The sequence below is a fragment of the Cenococcum geophilum genome, assembly GCF_001692895.1.
Source record: "Cenococcum geophilum 1.58 unplaced genomic scaffold K441scaffold_82, whole genome shotgun sequence".
NCBI lineage: Eukaryota > Fungi > Ascomycota > Dothideomycetes > Gloniales > Gloniaceae > Cenococcum > Cenococcum geophilum.
The window spans coordinates 274,506-292,233 of NW_027137640.1; the positions used below are offsets into that span (position 1 = coordinate 274,506).

At 44.9% G+C, this 17,728-nt stretch overlaps 3 protein-coding genes across 3 annotated transcripts; 1 reads left to right on the forward strand and 2 right to left on the reverse strand.

The window, feature by feature from the left end:
* Positions 1-1,448: 1,448 nt before the first annotated feature.
* On the forward strand, positions 1,449-2,408 carry K441DRAFT_648103 (short chain dehydrogenase). The gene is made up of 2 exons (XM_067646881.1): positions 1,449-1,530; positions 1,591-2,408. Exons 1-2 carry the CDS (start codon positions 1,476-1,478, stop codon positions 2,298-2,300), a joined length of 765 nt encoding a protein of 254 aa, XP_067497164.1. The 5' UTR covers positions 1,449-1,475; the 3' UTR covers positions 2,301-2,408.
* On the reverse strand, positions 2,403-5,310 carry K441DRAFT_593019 (uncharacterized protein; the record flags this gene model as incomplete). Its single annotated transcript, XM_067644908.1, has 6 exons — positions 2,403-3,575; positions 3,634-4,547; positions 4,633-4,835; positions 4,917-5,042; positions 5,095-5,149; positions 5,202-5,310. The coding sequence occupies 6 exons, from the start codon at positions 5,308-5,310 to the stop codon at positions 2,403-2,405; spliced, it is 2,580 nt and encodes an 859-aa protein (XP_067497165.1).
* Positions 5,311-5,945: 635 nt separating this feature from the next.
* Positions 5,946-9,583, reverse strand: K441DRAFT_709256 (FAD-binding domain-containing protein; the record flags this gene model as incomplete). The annotated part of the gene is made up of 9 exons (XM_067653838.1): positions 5,946-6,485; positions 7,051-7,902; positions 8,004-8,044; positions 8,099-8,290; positions 8,348-8,801; positions 8,854-9,051; positions 9,104-9,178; positions 9,230-9,355; positions 9,413-9,583. The coding sequence occupies 9 exons, from the start codon at positions 9,581-9,583 to the stop codon at positions 5,946-5,948; spliced, it is 2,649 nt and encodes an 882-aa protein (XP_067497166.1).
* Between the last annotated feature and the right edge of the window lie 8,145 nt (positions 9,584-17,728).

Below are 17,728 nucleotides of genomic sequence, written 5' to 3' on the forward strand. Positions count from 1 at the left end.
GCTTACTAATATCCAGTTTCGCACCAAGGAAATCCTAGCTCTTTTATCTATTTCTGCCATATTCTGCCGTTCCTAGAGTAGAAAAAGCGCTCTAAAAGATAGATTTTAATTTTAATAAAATAGGTTTATATATAAGAATAAGAGAAACCTAATAGCTTGCTAGCTTGGAAGCAGCTACCAATTACCCCTATACGACTTTTTTTTGGAATTCTGTACCCTATTTCTTCTCCTTGCTTAAAAAAAGGGTAGGGAATTAGGAATTAGTAGGTACTCTCCCCAAAAGTAACCTACTAATGGTATTTTATAAGGGCGAACCTCGTTACATAAACCCACTCCCATTGGAAATTTTTCACGAGGTTGTCTGTATAGGGTATAAATACCAATTCGCCCATACACCTTATATTTTACGTGCTAAAGTAACACGGGCCGGCCCCTTTCCCCCTACTATAGCTACCCTTGGTGCATCTGCGGTACGCCTACAGTGCGGTGCTGTGTGGTATATTGTGGTGGTAGTAGTAGTAGTAGTAGTAGTAGTAGTAGTAGTGGTTGTGGTAGTGGTGGTTGTGGTAGAGGTCGTCTGTAGCGCGGGCTGCAGACTGGTTGTGGTAGAGGTCGTCTACAGCGCGATGGCTGCAGACTAGTTGTGGTAGAGGTCGTCTACAGCGCGATGGCTGTAGACTGGTAGAGGTCGTCTGCGGTGGCGTCTGCGGTGCGTCTGCGGCGCCCTTGCCGTGCGGCAGATTGGCTGTCTGCAGTAGACTAGCTGTAGGGAGGGCTATCTGTAGTAGACTAGTTGCAGAGAAGGCTGTCTATAGTAGACTGGTTGTAGGGAAGGCTGTCTGCAGCAGACTGGTTGTAGTAGAATGGTTGGTTGCGGTGGTAACGCGTCGCGGTGACGCGTCTTCAGGGGCTATATAGCCAGCGACGCCCTAGCGACGACGGCGGAGGACGAAAGGTAGACGACGGCGGAGACGAAAGGTAGACGACGGCCCTATTAGGACATGCTACTAGTACATGTTAAGCTGCCTAAAAGGATTTATATATATAGAACTATAGCGCCATAGCCTAGAGGCTGCATGCGCAGTATTGTACGTAGTATAATACAACGGATATTAAATAAAATAAAATAAAAACGCTTAGCGCATAGTAGACGCGTTTCAAGGTATCAGATTTGCGATATCCACCAGGACGATTTGGTGCACGCCGCTGTCCTCCGTTCCCAAACGCCGTCGGCTTCGATGTGGGCGCTGTCGGCGTAGCTTCCGTAGGAGTGTAGTGGTACGTAATGCATCGGGGGTCGGTCCCCAAAGCGAGCTTACCGTTCGTCGAGAACCCAGTGAAGTCGTATCTTCTTCAAATGTAAAGAACAAACATCAGGCGATACAGGAAATATTCTCGCTATACATATCCTTAGGATAATACTCATGTCACATCTTAATCGTCGGTGTTTCATTTTGTCTCGTTAATATTATACGATGGTCGACCAAACACTTGCCGCAAAGGTTGCAATAGTATCTGGGTCCAATTCTGGTATGTAAATAAGGTTCTTGAATTATTGGCTCAATTATATTTTTATTAACCAACCCTTAGGGATTGGGGCAGCTATTGCGAGAGAATTATCTAGTCGCGGGGCTTACGTAGTTATCAATTATCCCTTCCCGCCTCTCCAATCAGAAGCACAAACGCTAGCTTCAACCTTGCCGGCGCGCAGCATTGCTGTCGAAGCGGACCTATCTACAACAACAGGCCCACAAATGCTTGTCGACAAAACAATCGCAGAATATGGACGCCTTGACATTGTCGTCAACAATGCAGCTCTTGCTATCAACCTTCCTTTCGAAGAACAGACCCTCGATCATTGGGATCAACTCGTGAATCTCAACGGTAGAGGAGTATTTCTCCTCACCCAAGCGGCCCTGAAGCATTTCACTCATGGATCAGGCCGCATAGTAAATATCGTGAGCATCTCGTCCCGTAGTCCGCCAGTGATGCAAACTTTGTATGCTGGGACGAAGGGGATGGTGGATTCCTTCACAAAATGCTGGGCCAAGGAGCTGCCGCCGAAGTACGGTTGTACTGTCAATGCAGTTTCGCCAGGTCCTACAATGACTGAGGGATTTCAGAAAGCTGGCGACGAGATGATGAAGATCCTGCAGCCGACCATCGACGCTACTCCTGTCGCCCAAAGAATGGCTGATCCAAGTGAAATTGCATTTGCAGTTGGATTTCTGTGTGAAGAACGAGCGAGGTGGATCAATGGAGAGCACTTGTTTGCCAACGGAGGTCTCTTCGTAGACTGACCCTAAATAAGACGGATTAGGAATAATTTACCAATAAGAGGACGGTTCGGTTCTCATGAATGGAAGGCATTTTAATGACATGAGTCTTCCTATGTCTGCGACTCAACGCTGAACTGCCCCAGCTGCCTTTCCAAGATCCCGCATCAATTGCACCAAATTCTCTATAAGTGATGGGAGTGCTTCTTCTTGCATGTCGCGCATAAAGTTTGTTGTCAAGGTTTCTAACATAATGTTCATCACCGCTTCAGGATCGCTCAGAGTTGCAATTTTAGGTGTGTCCGTATCCCCAATGTTCGCATGCCCACGGCCAAAGGCAATGAAGCGTTGAACATCCGCTGTCTCATTACCATCTAATCTTACTTCTTGTGCAATAGGACTGTTCATTTCCACTGTCGGGCCAGCTGAATGGTTCCGGATAGAGTTGGCTTGCGAAATTACCCCGAAGGCCCAGAACGCCAGACTAGCGTGATATACAGCAATTCCATAGAAATCGCGGAGGTGACTAGGGGGGAAAGCCTTTGCTACTCGCAAAACTTGGCCTGCATGCCACACGGCTTGACGAGAACATTCAGAGCCAATCCATTGTACGAGTGACGGGAAGACACGGCGAGCCTCATCCTTCTCCTCTTTTCCTGCAAATAGTTGTATGTCTTCTAAAGACATGTGAAGATACAGGAAAAGGAGCTCAAGGATGAGGACAGCCTCAGAAGAAGGTTTGCATTTCCATTCTTCCATGCTCATACGGAAATGTTGCAGGTTTTGTAAGAGGTCCTTATGTCTTGATGTCATAATTAAGGATCCGGTGTTTTTCTCCGCTCTGGCTTTCATAATAGAATTCATTTGGATGTACTCCCAGATCATCCCCCAAAAGCCGTGTAAAATGATAAGACTGGAGAACTGAAGATCACAAAATTCCTGAACGGAGGGAAGAACTGTGGAGTCCTGGATACATTCTACTGGGGAGGGTAACCTATCAGGTATTCCTTTTAAGCTCGCAACATACAGAGCTTTCCATTTCTCTGCATTCTCTGCAGCCCATAACTCGCGTTGCTCTGGTAACGATAAGGATAACTCTGCGTAAGATACCAACGGATTCATAAGGAGCGACATGGAGGCATGGGCATCGTGGAGCATCGCATGGAAGACTAGTCGCTTATATGACTCTTGCTCGACCCACTCAAGCCATTTGGCATGAAGTACTTCCCCGGTATCTTCGGGGAGGGGTCTAACAGAGACAGTTCTTGACCGTTGGAATTTCCCTGCTCGTCGTAGCATCTGAGCAGCCAAATTAGTATTCCTCAGGTCAACATAAAGCAAGTTTCAAGGTACTGACCGTTAAGAGTACCTGGTTGTGACTTTCCGCAATCTCCATCTTTCGCCTGTTACCACTCCAAAGCCCAACTTCAAGCTCAAGCATCAGAGCCTGAAGGATAGATAGGTCTCTCGTAATAGAGTTCGCCATATCACATCGTTTCGGAATCGCCAACCGTACAGACTCGCGAATTGCGAACCCAAGTTTCTGTAAAGCTTTTATACCAGTATAAACCGCACCTGTGGCCACCATCGCAGCTAATAGCTCTGGCCTCTGAGAGTTCGGGGAAAAGCTTGCCAAGTGAATCCATGAGTCGACTTGAGAACAATGTTGATTAAAAAAGCTTTGCATCAAATCGTCGAGAAGCTCAACGGTAGGGAAAGCCGTGACTGCTTGAGAAACATTTGTGGGACCACAGAACTCTAAAACCATAGCAAGGATCTGGTCCCTAGCAGCCTGATCTAGACTTGCGGATAGTGTGCGTCTGTCGAGCTTAAGTTTTTTGTCAGGAGACTCTGCATCGTTCGTGCAAATTGAAAGGTTGTGTTGCTCCGCGAAGGCATTGTCTTGTTCAGCTGGTAGCCAACGTGACAGTGGGGACCTTTGGAAAGCTTCAGTTCCCAAAGCCATGCGTTTCCGGGCATCTGTAGATTCTGGGCCAGGTAGTTCATTAAGTTCTCGCTCCATGATAGGCTCAAAATCAAGTCCGGGCATTGGTTTGCCATTGAATTCATCAAGCATTGTGAAGTCTTCTGAATTGAAGTCCAGGTTTCCCTCAACTGCAAAGTCAAGGACATCACGGGCTCCAAATTCTTGATTACTTGTCCAACCATTTGAGTCACTATTCGGGAAAGGTTCTATGTTCCCCGGCATCAAGATATCTCTAAGAAAGTCGGAAAAGTAATTTTCGTCAATATCAAGTGGTCGCACAACCACTAGGTCCTCTCGAACAGTCCTCGGCGTATGTCCATCTGCCTTAAATTTAGAATACGGACATATAGAATAGGCCCAGCTACAGACCTTGCATGGCAGTTGGCTCTGGTGTGGGTATCTGCTCGTTGCCTAGAGTAATAAAACAGCTATGACCAGTTGAGCCCGTGTTGCTTTGAATAACTTGAGAAGGCTGTCGGCTGGCGGGCTGGTTGTTTCCAGTGCGACTCTCGACATTTTCGCACACAATCTTCTTTTGCTGACATCTTTTACAAGGCTTTTCATCTTCGCATCTATAAAGCAAATCATGATTTTAATATATGTAGAGCTGTGCAACCACAAATAGATCCGGAAAAGGGAGGGGGTTGTCGCACTTTAATTTTGCGTTTGCGCAGGCTTTACAAGCTTGAGCAACTCTAGAAGACAGCCCAACTTGACGCTTCTGCCGCTTCTGATCTCTATGTGTTTCGTGGCATGAAGCATGCCTTTTCAAAAGATCCCTGTGCTGTAATTAACAAAAATCTCTTTTCGCGATTTAAACACTTCACTTACGGTCTCCCAAAGCCTTTGTTACAGACCGTACATTCGAAAGGTTTCTCTTGCATATCTGAAATGAGCATGTCAATATGAGCATAATAGCCAAAACTGAAAACACTGACGTGAGCGGACATGACGCGCAAGATGGTCGATTCGACTATAACTTCGATGACACTCTCCACACTGATAAAACCCCTTGGAGGCATCTGTATGTGGAGTCAATGGTTCCATTGTGGCTGATATTCCATCACTGCTCGAACCTCACTGACTGGACTGGGCGTTGAAGTTCAAAGAAGCGGGGAAGAAGAGGTACAGCGCAGGGAAGAACAGGGGACGTCAAAGCCGCAGCTCCGCTTCCGGCGTTAGCCTACATACTGACACAAGTAACGCACTGACACGCTGCAGCCTGCAATAACAAACCCCTAAAGTTCCATGGAGACGGCATTTTCTAGGGAAGCCTACGTTTCTGGCTTGATTATTTGACGTGTTTGATGTTGCAAGCATTACGCTGAAGTTCTTCGTAGCTATTCTGCAACCAGTATAGTTAAAAACGAGGAGTTTCCAATAATAGACCATCGAGTATTTGGTGACTGTACACTCCAACGATGCAAACTACCCGAAAGTCCTCTATGTGTACAAAACCTTTCGGTTTTGCTCTCATATCTAGCATGACTATACAAGCAGCAACGGTTTTTAGGTTGTAACGGTAACGGTAACGGGCTCTCGCGCGTGAGATTACTGAGAGATGTAGGATCGGGTGCCCACATGCCGAGGTGGATTGCGCGGTTGAAGCACATTTCCTGCTTCCATCAAAACAGCTGTATTTGTAGTCTCCATATTCTAAATTCTATTGACGAAAGCGCAGTTTACTTGGATGCTTTTACCCCAGGAATTGTTGATGTATCCTCCTCGAGAGTCTGTCCTCCGATGACAAGTGGCTCTGATCCCAGCAATACGTAGAGCATTCTCGCCCATTTCGTATCGCTTGTATTCTTCCAGGCGTGGTTTGTCCCCCTTTGCACCGATATATCTCCTCTCTTCATCAGCCTTTTCTCCCCAGAATCCAGGATAAGTTCGACCTCCCCTTCCAATACCACACCGTAGTCCAAGCTGACAGTTCTATGCATTGGCGAAAGTGCACCGGGCATCATGTCTACGACTCGCAAGATAGAACCAGTCGAGATGGTGATTCCTGGCAGGTCGGTCATGAAATTTTTGTATGTTGAGATATCGGTATCGTCCTGCATCTGCACGGGAAATCGGTTGGTCGCATAGCAAAGAGCGAACTCGGCGCCGTCTGGCAGTGCTTTAAACGGAGCCTCTGGTGCAATTGTGGATGAGAATATCGTTTTACCCTCGGGTGTGTGGCTGGTAATGAAACGGTTGATATTTCGCAAGTCTTTTGACTGAGACATAATTTTTAATAATCACCCTAGAACGGGATTCGTCTGGTGTGAATTTCTACAAAGGTGTACCAGAGACAAGCAGCTTAATATAAGATTCAGGCGAATTTTGCCAATCCGGATCACACTACAATTTCTCTGTCCCGATGTGGGCCGGTTGAGTGCCTAGAGCAGATCAGACCTGAAACACTATCAACCCACTCCTCGGCCTATTAGCTGGGGCCTATGGGGTTGACGAATATGCTCGATATCTCTACATTGCTCGCTATTTGGTGATTCACAAAAGTTATATCTTGAAGACATGCTGGTTAGTAGATACATGATAAGTAGACCTGGCGGATTACGATAAGTGCAACTGCGGATATGAAAGTGTATGTACTTCACCGAAGAAGCTCAGGGGATTTTTTAATAATATACCAAATTATTGCAACAAGTCCCACTGCATGTTGACAGTGTAAGTGGTAAAAAGAGGCCACTTATGTATTGCGAATAAGATATCTAAGTAATATCCGAATTAATCAATCCGCCTTGCTGCCGACACATCAGGGACACCCTCTCCTTCTACTACTTTGCCGCCAATCACCTCGTAAATGGGTATCTCAGCGAGCCGAGATACAACATGGTGTAAGGTTGGTAATGCCTCCCAGTCCATTGGATCAAACATTATGCTAGCTTTACTAGCTTTCTGCATGTGCTTTACTGTGGAAGGGACAATCTTTGCATCCTCGGCGTGGGGCACAAAAGTAGCATGCTCGACATCTGCTTGCCCTCTGTCTGCGCTTCCAATACGTCCAACGCGTGGAATATATTTATAGGCAAATATTCCATCATCTGATTCGCCACCAATTGTTCCACTCTCGTCTTGTGCGTCGACTGTTTCCAGATTTTCCAAGGTAAAATTAGCGAAGGTCGCCCCTTGCCATCCTGCTTGTACCCGATACGACGTGGTCCGTCGGTGAATATCCAAGCTGCAGTAGAGCTTGGGCATACCCAGCTCCTCCCTCCCACTCACAATAGGATCGGTTAAACTCTCAAAAAGGATTGGCAGGAAAGATCCGTTCAGAATCTCACCATTATTTTTAGTATATTGAACTCCATGAATATAGAGTCCAAAATGTCTGTAGCCAGCTCCGCCTAGCCACTCCATCTTGTTCAATGTGGTTTGAGAGAAGCTTGCATATGCGACTGTTCCCGGGGATTTGAAGCTGAATGACGGAGAAGGAAACAAGTTCTGTAGTAAGGTTCGAGACGTCTTGAACTTGAAAGAAGCTGATGTAAATGTCGAGTGAAGGGCTTCACGAGGTTGACCGTTAAATCGTTGCCGAGGACCTGGCATAGGTCCAAAAGAGATTGGCATACGCCAATACAGATGAGGTTTCCTTGACCAGTCCCATCGCCGAAACAAGTTCATGGAGTGATCCTACTCTGAGGGTTAGAAATATGCACGGAATTATTTGTTATCCACGTATAGCAGGCGGCTGTTCTAGTTGCGGCTGTCAAGGGACATAGAATGCGGCTTACCCATTCATCGTGCCCAAAGTTATAATTGGTGTACTCCATTACTATAGCTAGTCAGGGCTATAGTGTAAAAAGACAGGAAAGTCAGGGGAACTCACTATCCAGCCCGACCTCGCCCAGATCTCGACCTGCAATGCGAGAATACTCCTGGATTTGATGTGCACGCTTGTATCTGAAGCTTTCATATAAGCACAGGCGTTCTGATATCTCACTCACCTGCGTCCCAGCAGGTAGAACCACAGACAAAGACGCCGCATCTTCGATGGCTTGACCAGCACCTTGTCCTTGGTCTTAGGGACACGTAAGTACAAATGGAACGCTTGATTGGGAGTAATAGTGACACATACGGGGAGTGAAGGGATGGGCAGCATCTCCCATCAAAGCGAGCCGGTCGTGAACCCACGTTGGAAGAGTGTCCATATCGAGAAGCTCCCATACTTTCAATGTCTCTGAGTCCGCTTTAGCTAGAAGTGCTAGCAAAGCAGGGTCGAATGTCTTGTAAACATCAAGAAGTGTGCTTTTGTGGCCTTCCTTATTCCAGCCCTTCTCAGTGCTGACTGGCTCTGATTCTCCTGTAGGGTGAATGCAAACAAAATTGAGGAGCTCATTATGCTGACAAGGATACATGACCACTCTTCGATCTTTCCCATACCACATGATCAGTTCGCCGTGTCTTTTAGCAAATTTCCGAGTAACAGGGTCATCCAAGGCCACCTTCCGTGGGATTAGAAACCTAAAGGCGCTCTTTCCCGAGCTCTTCGTTTTCAGACCGCCTCCTGACACCTTTGACCTGGTTTTGGACTACGCATGATTTAGGCTTTCTGCAAGAGGTGCCAGGCTGGACTTAACGTACATGTACTCCATCTGCTCCGATTACGAAGTCGCCCTGGAATACCCTGCCGTCATCTAGAGTTGTTATCGCAGTACATGGGTCGACGTCAACGACTCTGCAGGACGTTTTTAGTTCCACGGGAGGACCCTGACCAGAGCTAGAGGTTGCGATTTGCTTCAAGGCTTCATGAAGGCTAACTCTATGGGACAGGAGCCATGGCTAGGTTAAACATCAGAACAGGGAGTCCAAAGGAGTATGTACGGTTGCATACATGCTGCCAGATTTTATTTGGTTCATCGAGATCGACCGCCCTGGTTTGCTTGCCGATAGAATCATACTCCGTGAGCTATCGAAAATTTTTAGTGGGTTTGCTGTACGTCGATTGCTTTTAGCTTACCCTTTGCATCGGGTTGGCCCCATAATCCTCAGCATAGAGGCCAATACGTCTCAGGAGACCATTTGAGTTAGGTGCCAAATGAACCGCAGCACCGAGTTCATTCGCAAGCCGAGATTGCTCCAAGACCTGCTGGAAAGTCAGAACGGATATCCAGACTCTCGTAGGCTCTCATGAACGACGCACAGTGACCCTGTGTCCTTGGCGGCGTAAGAATATGGCGGCCGTTAATCCACCAATACCTGCACCAACTATGGTGATATAGAGTGGGACATCACAAGCTGCGGCACTGCTTGTACCATTGGTTTGGCTGTTTCTCACAGCAGCTTGATCGCGGTTCATTTCCGCACTGGTCATGTTAAATTGGGTGATGTGAATTATGCAACGCTCAAAGGCTAGCGGAGACAGCGAACTTCATGCACGAAGCGGAGGGCAGTGGAAACATATAGGGTCACTGCATCAGCATATACCGATCGTTTTATTCCGATAATGGCACTGTTGATGCACGATTCCAGACCCGCCTTGGATTCCGGGTTCAGGATACGTTCGATAACTTTTTTTGGCCAGGTGGACTCCACCAGGTGGGCGCTCTAAAAAAGCCACCTGGGTCCACCTGGGCCGACCTGGTCGCGAACGGGCCACCGATACGATATCCACCTGGTAGATGGTGTCCGTTCGACGCCCCAGGTGGATTTTGGGCAGATTGGTCGTCTTAGCAGCTAAAAAAGAGGTCTGACCTGGCCAAGTGGAGGCGTTCGCGTTAACCGCGACTGGGCTCCCAAATGTAGTATAGCAGCGAGTTTTGTTAGCAATTTAAGCCACCTAGGCAGTCCACCTGGGTGAATTCCACCAGTACCTACCGTTTTGAAGGGGGGGTACTTGTGGAGCCCCGACATGACTAGGTCGATCAATTCTACCTTCCTTTACAATAATTTTGACCCATTCTCACTATTACGTGATCTAAGAAACGTTAACTATAAAGCCTTATATATTGGCTATAGTATTAACAGGCGTTCTAGCTTATCTCAGTAAGCGACTCAGACGGCAAGGGCAAACTAAAGGCGCACTCACTAGTACTAAAGTATCACTAGTCTTCGTCCTAAAAAACGCCACTTTTTTTAACCAATCAGCTATCTACCGACCTTTAGTTTGCCCTGCCGTCTGAGGGCGTTTAGTGCTGAACTCTATGGCGCTTAACTTCAATTTTCGCGATTTTGTATGGGAGACACTCTCTCCCGTATATTTAACACCCTAACAACACCTATTTAACCTAATAAGCTAACGAGTCGAGTTAGACTAGTCTCCTTTACAATCGATTACTTTTTTACGATGGGAACACCACTTCCTTACGAGTTACGCGCTTCTAGTATTTGGGTAGANACNGANGCGTCCCCAGCACTAATATACTAGGAAGCTTATAATCGTCTCTATAAACGTCTACACGAACGTCTCCATCGTCTCCATAAACGTCTGCACGAACGTCTGCATAAACGCTTGCACAAAGCTCTACTCAAAGCCCTACACAAGGCTCTGCTCGAGCTCTATTGAGGCTCTGCTCGAAGCTCTATCGAAGCTCTACTCGAAGCTCTATCGAAGCTCTACTCAAAGCTCTGCTCGAGACTGCTGAGACTCTGCTCGAGACTCTGCTCGAGACTCTGCTCGAGACTCTGCTCGAAGCTCTGCTCGAGGCTCTGCTCGAGGCTCTGCTCGAGACTCTGCTTGAAGCTCTGCTCAAAGCTCTGCTCGAGGCTCTGCTCGAAGCTCTGCTCGAAGCTTTATCGAAGCTCTGCTCGAAGCTTTATCGAAGCTCTGCTCGAAGCTCTATCCGAAGCTCTGCTCGAAGCCCTATCCGAAGCTCTGCTCGAAGCTCTATCGAAGCTCTGCTCGAAGCTCTGCTAGAAACTCTATCGAAGCTCTATTGAAGCTCTGCTTGAAGCTTAGCTCGAAGCTCTATCGAAGCTCTTGGGGGGGTGGGGGGTTGAAGAGGCTGGGGGGGTNGTGGGGCATNGGGAGGGGATTCGCGAGTCGTCGCAAAATATCGCGTCGAGAAATTTCGACCTGTAATTTTAGAACTTTATATTGGCTAAAATGTATAAATAAGTACATAGATAAATAAAGCGGCCCTTAGAATATAATCGATTACCTTTTATAGTAGTTAACTAGTTAACTAGTGGAGATATATTACTCTTTAGCAGTGTCGCGTTNGGTTAACGAGTNGACCCTCTTANACTTTCGCACCAAAGGCCCTCAGACGGNAAANGAGACAGCGCTTNNAAGTACAGGGGTTATATAACGCTAGCAGGGGTTTAATAAAGCTAGTAGGGGTTGTATATAAAGCTATACTAGTTAAGTACTAGCGAGATTTATCTCGTTTGCCGCCTGAGTCGCTTACTGAGATAAGTTCTAGCGATGATTGACCCGAGGTACGAGTGGTCTATTACTTTCAGGTGTATGGGTGTCCAAATTTTCAAACCCTCGCCAAGCCAGCCTTTGATTGGTTAGAAAAAAAACTTGCGCGCGGTAAGTTATGGTAGAATCCACGTGACGAACATTAAAATATTATGAACATCAAAATATCGCCTTCCTTTTTATTGACACCTTTATTAATACCACAATATATATTATAAATATGGCAGATCCTACTGTAATTGAGTGCAGCAAGTGCCATATCCATAAGCCCCGCCTTAACTTTGTCAAAGACGGCCCTTCAAATAAGATTTTAAAGCTGTGCCAGTTATGTCGGTTAAAGGCGCGTCTTCCCTATATATTACTTCTACTTTTACTTACTTTTCTAGGCCTCTAAATATAATTTAAATAAGCGGAGAGCTCTTGTAGAGTTAGGTTCTACTACTAGGAATTATCCTGCAAGGCGCCAGCGAACTGCTCTACCTAAAAACGATACCGAGAACGCCTTCCTGCCTCGCGGCCAGAACAGTTAAGATACCCCTGAAATGGCTTAACGGCGGAAGATAACTAGGGCAATATAACGGGAGCACCGCATTCTTAATTGACGGGGTGAAGCTTACTCGCCTACTCCTCCGCTATATACTATAGATAAAGCTCTATATAGTAAAAGAGGCACTCCAGATAGCCTAAATGCGTCCTTGCCGGAACTAGCTCCTATGCCTGCTCTACCGCCAATACCTACCCTACTACTAATACCACCTTCCTTGCGGCAAGCTCCCTCGCGGCAAGCTCCCTCACGGCAAGCTCCCTCGCGGTAAGCTCCAACTACGGCCATACTACTACCCGTTTCGGCTATTAATTAGGAGCGAATTAAGAAGTTTAGGAGTATACTACAGGCTAAATGTATAGAGACGTGTAGTTGATGCAAGGAGTAGTGGTTCTAAATGGGCCTAGCTACGGAGGGTGATAATATAGGTATATATAAAGCCTATATTAAGGACGCTAATAGCCTTAAATATCTAACCCTTTTTTCCCTATTTGGTAAAAGCAACGGGCTCAATCTAGGGCCTATTCCTAGCTTCCTACCTATACTTACCGCGGTAGAGGGGCTTCTAATTGCGCGCGTATACGTTTATCTGCAAGTCGTGCGTATACGCGGCTAGTAACATCGCTATACTGGCTACGTCTGCTACTTTGGCTAGAACACACTAAAGACTTAGAGGCAGCTACCACGGCTACCTACTAAACTTAATATACTGGTCGTAAGGCCTATAGTAATAGAGGGTAGCAAATACTTAAGTCGGCGGTTTACCAAGTGGTATACTGTAAGGCGCTCTACTATAGTATAATAGCTTTACTTTCTAAAGGTTAATCATCCTAATTATTATAATATTAAAATATATAGCACCCGGCTTACTAGCTTACCTAAAAATAGCTCTATATTAGATTAGCTACCTTATATTAATAAGTTAGAGTCTAATTCTAGTGGCCTAACAGCTTACCCTACTGCTCCTATACAACGTCCTCTTATTATTAATCCTCTGCCTACTAAGCTTAGCAGTAATATACTAGACAGCGAATTTAATAACGACGTACTGGATACTTTAGTTCCTAATCTAATACCTAACCTTAATAAATTAGAACTTTTAGGGTGTAAGGTTTAATACTAATAAGACCTATAAACGGGCCTAAAGGTTCCTACTATGTGGTAAACACCTCTTTCCGAGCGATTAGCTAGTTTTATTATACGCGGCGCCTTTCCTACTCTATTTCCTTATAGTAAAGCCGACTTTAATATACCACAAAGCCGTATAATTACCCTGGCTGCGTACGCTAAGCATATACTTAAGTATCAGGACGGTCGGTTTAGCCACCACCCCTTATTTCGCTACTATGTATTTAATTAGATTATAAAAGAGTAAGCCCTTAATGCCACCTGCTTCCTTTACAGCCGATTAAATAAGAATAGTCTATCTTTAAATAAGCTTAGTAAATATTACGGCTTGTATAAATGCCTCTAAACTAAAGCTTATAGAATGCTATATTATAAAGATACTAAACTAAGAAGCAGAAAAGGTTAAGGAAAGGACCCGTTTATATATAGGCGCCAAGTCTCTAAGCGAGCCCCTAACTAGGGTCTGTAACGGTACCGTAACATTATCCCCTCCTTTAAGAAAGCCTGCCCTTAGGCTTTATATAAGCCCCTTATTAAAAAAGAAAGAGAAAGAAAAAAAAAGAAATTTGGCATCTAGGCGCTTAATCGCGATGCTGGTTAACCTAGGACTTACAGTAGTCCTGCAGCTCCTGCTACTATAAGGGTATATCACTATACCTAGTTGACGTAGGGCAGGCAGCTGTCCTATAGCTCCTATAAGGGGTATATTGCTATACCCAGTTGACGTAGGCAGGCAGCCGTCCTATAGCTCCTGTGAGGGGTATATTGCTATACCCAGTTAACGTAGGGCAGGTAGCCGTCCTGCAGCTCCTGCTGCTGCGAGAGGTATATCGCTAGGAGCCCTCTGTTAGTCGTTGTTCCTCCTCTAGAACTCTAGTACCTCCTAGCTCTACTATCCCCCCTTTTATTATAGCGCGCCCCAAGCTATAAAAAAAAGCCCCCCTAGTTATAAAAAAGCCCCCCTAGTCCCCCTCTTAAAAAAAGTTGACGTAAAGGTTTAATAAGGGTGGGAGGGTTAGGGAGTTACTCGCATGTATATCGGCACGAGTTCTTATCTATTTAGTAGCAGTACGGTGCTAGTAATAGGTCATTTTCTAGGGAGCAAAGCTCTACCTAGTATATAGTTGATACTACAGGCGAAGCAGTAGAAGTTGTTTATAGTGCTGCAGGTAGAGTAGCAGAAGTCGATTATAGTGCTGCAGGCGAGGCAGCAGAGGTCCAGTGGCAGTACGGTGCTAGCGTCAGATGGTAGATAGTAGGCGTATTGGCGCTATCGTTGGTCAATTAATCGCAGGCGTATTGGCACGATTATTTGGTCAATTAGACTGTAGGCGTATCAGCACAGCCGTTGTTTATTTGGGGGTAGTAGTATGGTGCAAGCGGTAGGGTCGTATAAGGGGCAAAGGTCCTCCTTATATACGGTTGTTACTGCAAGCAGGGCAGTAGAAGTTGGTTAGCTGCAGGCAGAGCAGTAGGGGTCTATTGTAATAGCAGGCATATCGGCGCTATCATTGTCTAGTTCGTGGTTCGTGATCGCAGGCGTATCGGCGCGATTGTTTGGTTGGTGGATCATAGGCATAACGGCACGATTGGTTGGTCGGTTTGTATTTGAAGCACGTTTGGGCCGCATTCAAATTGCAGGCGTATCGCAGGCGTATCGGCGCGACGGTAATTAAGATCGTAGGTATATTAGCACGATTAGTTGATTGGTTTGCAGTCGAATTGTGTCCGAATTGCATTCAGATTGCAGGTGTAACGGCACGATTGGTATCTAGTTTGTCTAAATCAATTCCGTTATCAAAGCTTGTATAACTCAGTATCAACCATGGTCGTTCCTCAGTATGCGTAGCTTAGTGTTAGTTGAAAAGGATTACCGTAGGTGGAGAAGAAGACGATTAAATTAGTAAGGGAGGCAGTTAATCGTTGACGAACTTATACGGTCGTTTTCAGAGAGGTATTAAAAGAGGTATCAAGAAGGTACGTGTTGATATTTCGATTCTTGTTAACGACTGGCAAGACATGCTTTTGTAATGGTAGGCTGTCTCGTTTATGGAAGGTTGTATAAATAGCTATTAAGAGAAATGCGTTAATAGTTTATAAAAGGTTGTAGATATAAATAGGCTTATCTGTAGAGCTATTAAAGAGTACCATAAATCAGAATGATTCTCCTAATCTATTCTCCTAATTAAGAGTGCTATAAATCACTTAAATTTCTCCCCAGATTCCTAGTACCCCTATACATAGAATTATAATACTTATAGATGTATTCGGCCGTAAGATTAAGGGACTATCTAGGTTAATAGTAAGGTTCGGGTTAATTAGGTATAGTAGTAATTAATAAAAACTTAACGGGTGTCTATAAGGCGTTTATAGATAGGTTAGAGAGTTATATTGTAGGTATATTAGCGTGACAGGTTATCTGGTTCGATTATAGGCATATTAGCGCGATCGTATGGTCGGTTTAGGGTTAGGGTAGTAGTACGGTGTAAGCGTTAGGTCCTTCCTAATCGATTTCGTTTCTCCTTATACAGCTTAGTATTAATTAGGGTGGTTATCGCAGCATAGTAGCCAGACAATAGGTAGGATTCGTTCTAGAGGACTTCGCAGACAATATACACCTACCGCCTAATGGCACGGCGCGGGTTATAAGTTAGCTTATTTTAGCCATCGGCCTAAACCTAATACATACCAGAGGACTTCGCGGATAATATACACCTACCGCCTAATAGCACGGCGCGGGTTATATCTCGGCTTGTCTTAACTAACACTATGGGATTAATGCTAGGCTTAGTAACAGGATTACTATGTTATTCTCCGCAGTACTAGGCTGAGTCTCAACCGAGGTCGTCTCTATAACTTGTACAACTCCGTATTAGTCAAAAAGGTTAGGGGTAAGATATTATTGCCTTTTTAAGCAGTTGTCCTTATCCATAGAAGACCTTTTAGCTACTTAAATACCGGCTCTTAGTTCAATGATAGCGACTTAACGCGTTAACGACGCGCAGCTAGGGGTGTTTAACGCGTATTCTCCGCAAGAATATGTAGGATAGGGGTGGGAGATTATCTAGGCCTTCCTAGGCGAGGTAAAGAGGGAGCTTTAAAACGAATGAAGTCCCCCCTAGGTGGGTGAGCTTAGTATAATGTTACGGCTCGTATAAATGCCTCTGAACCAAAGCTTATAGAATGCTGTATTACGAAGATACTAAGCTAAGGAGCAGAGAAGGTTAAGGAAAGGACCCGTCTATATATAGGCGCCAAGTTTCCAAGCAAGCCCCTAACTAGGGTCTGTAACGGTGCCGTGACAGTAATCTTATAAATGGTAGTAGGGGTAGTTAGGTTTTAAATAAGATTGTACGGTATGCATAGAAGCTTAAAGGCACTAGGCCCTACTAGAAGTAGAAGAGAAATAAGCTTACGGCTTATACTAAAAATATTAAAAGCGGGTCTCTATTCTTTACACTTAGCGCGGCTAATCTATATTAGTATAATCTATACTCTTATATACCTCTATTTAACAAATATAAGGCTGCTAATAAGGCTTAACGCTACCGGATTGCTTCTCGGAATCTTAATAATAATCCGTATATTACTGCTTACTAGCTACATTGCCGCTTTAATCTATTTAGGAAGCATGTGCTTATAGGTCTGTTTAATAGCACTAACTTTTAGTCCCGATATAAGTAGTAGGTGTAAGGTAGCGGCTATATATATAGCTTTTTATAGAGTTTAATAGCCCTAAGGCTAGATCCGTCAACTAGTAAATTAAGGGCGGCTTTTACTAAACACTAGGCTGCTTTTATATCTGTAATAAATCCTAATTAATCTAGGCCTTCTAATCTTTAATATTCTTCTACTCTTAGCTATAAGGAACAGCTTAATACTAGTAAGCTTCTTACCGCCTGCCTTAATTGATTTTAACGGCACTATAATTGCACTAAATCTTACTGCTTAAGACTGAAGAAAGGCTCCGCTGGAGTAAAGGAGTGCCGCTTTTACTTTCTACGCTCTCTCCGCGATAAGGCCGCTGTATTAAAGGATTAAAATCTATATTACTGGACGTTCTGTCTATAGCGTAATAATAAGCTTCTTAATAGCTATAATATAGCTATAATACTAGCGTAGATAGTAAATATTGATACGTCGCCTGCTATAAGTATATTAGTAATAGTTAACTATATAGGCAAATATTGCAGTAAGGAGGAGAAGAAGTTAACTTCCTACTAGGAGTTACTCTAATTAGTATAGTCGCACGCCAATAGTCTTTATGCCTTTAGTTTAATAGTAGCTAAGTTTATAAATAAGCTTATTGCTAAACGCGATTGGTTAGCGTAGGAGGTATACCATCTGCTTCTTAATATTCCCCTTTCTAAAGGCTTAAGGAATGTAGTAACTTTAGACTGCTACTAGGAGGATAATTAAAG

Excerpts from the sequence above, each read along its gene's own strand:
- K441DRAFT_648103 (XM_067646881.1), top strand. The coding sequence starts at position 1,476 with ATGGTCGACCAAACACTTGCCGCAAAGGTTGCAATAGTATCTGGGTCC. Across the intron at positions 1,531-1,590 it reads AGTATCTGGGTCCAATTCTG|GGATTGGGGCAGCTATTGCG; the intron begins GTATGTAAATAA and ends ACCAACCCTTAG.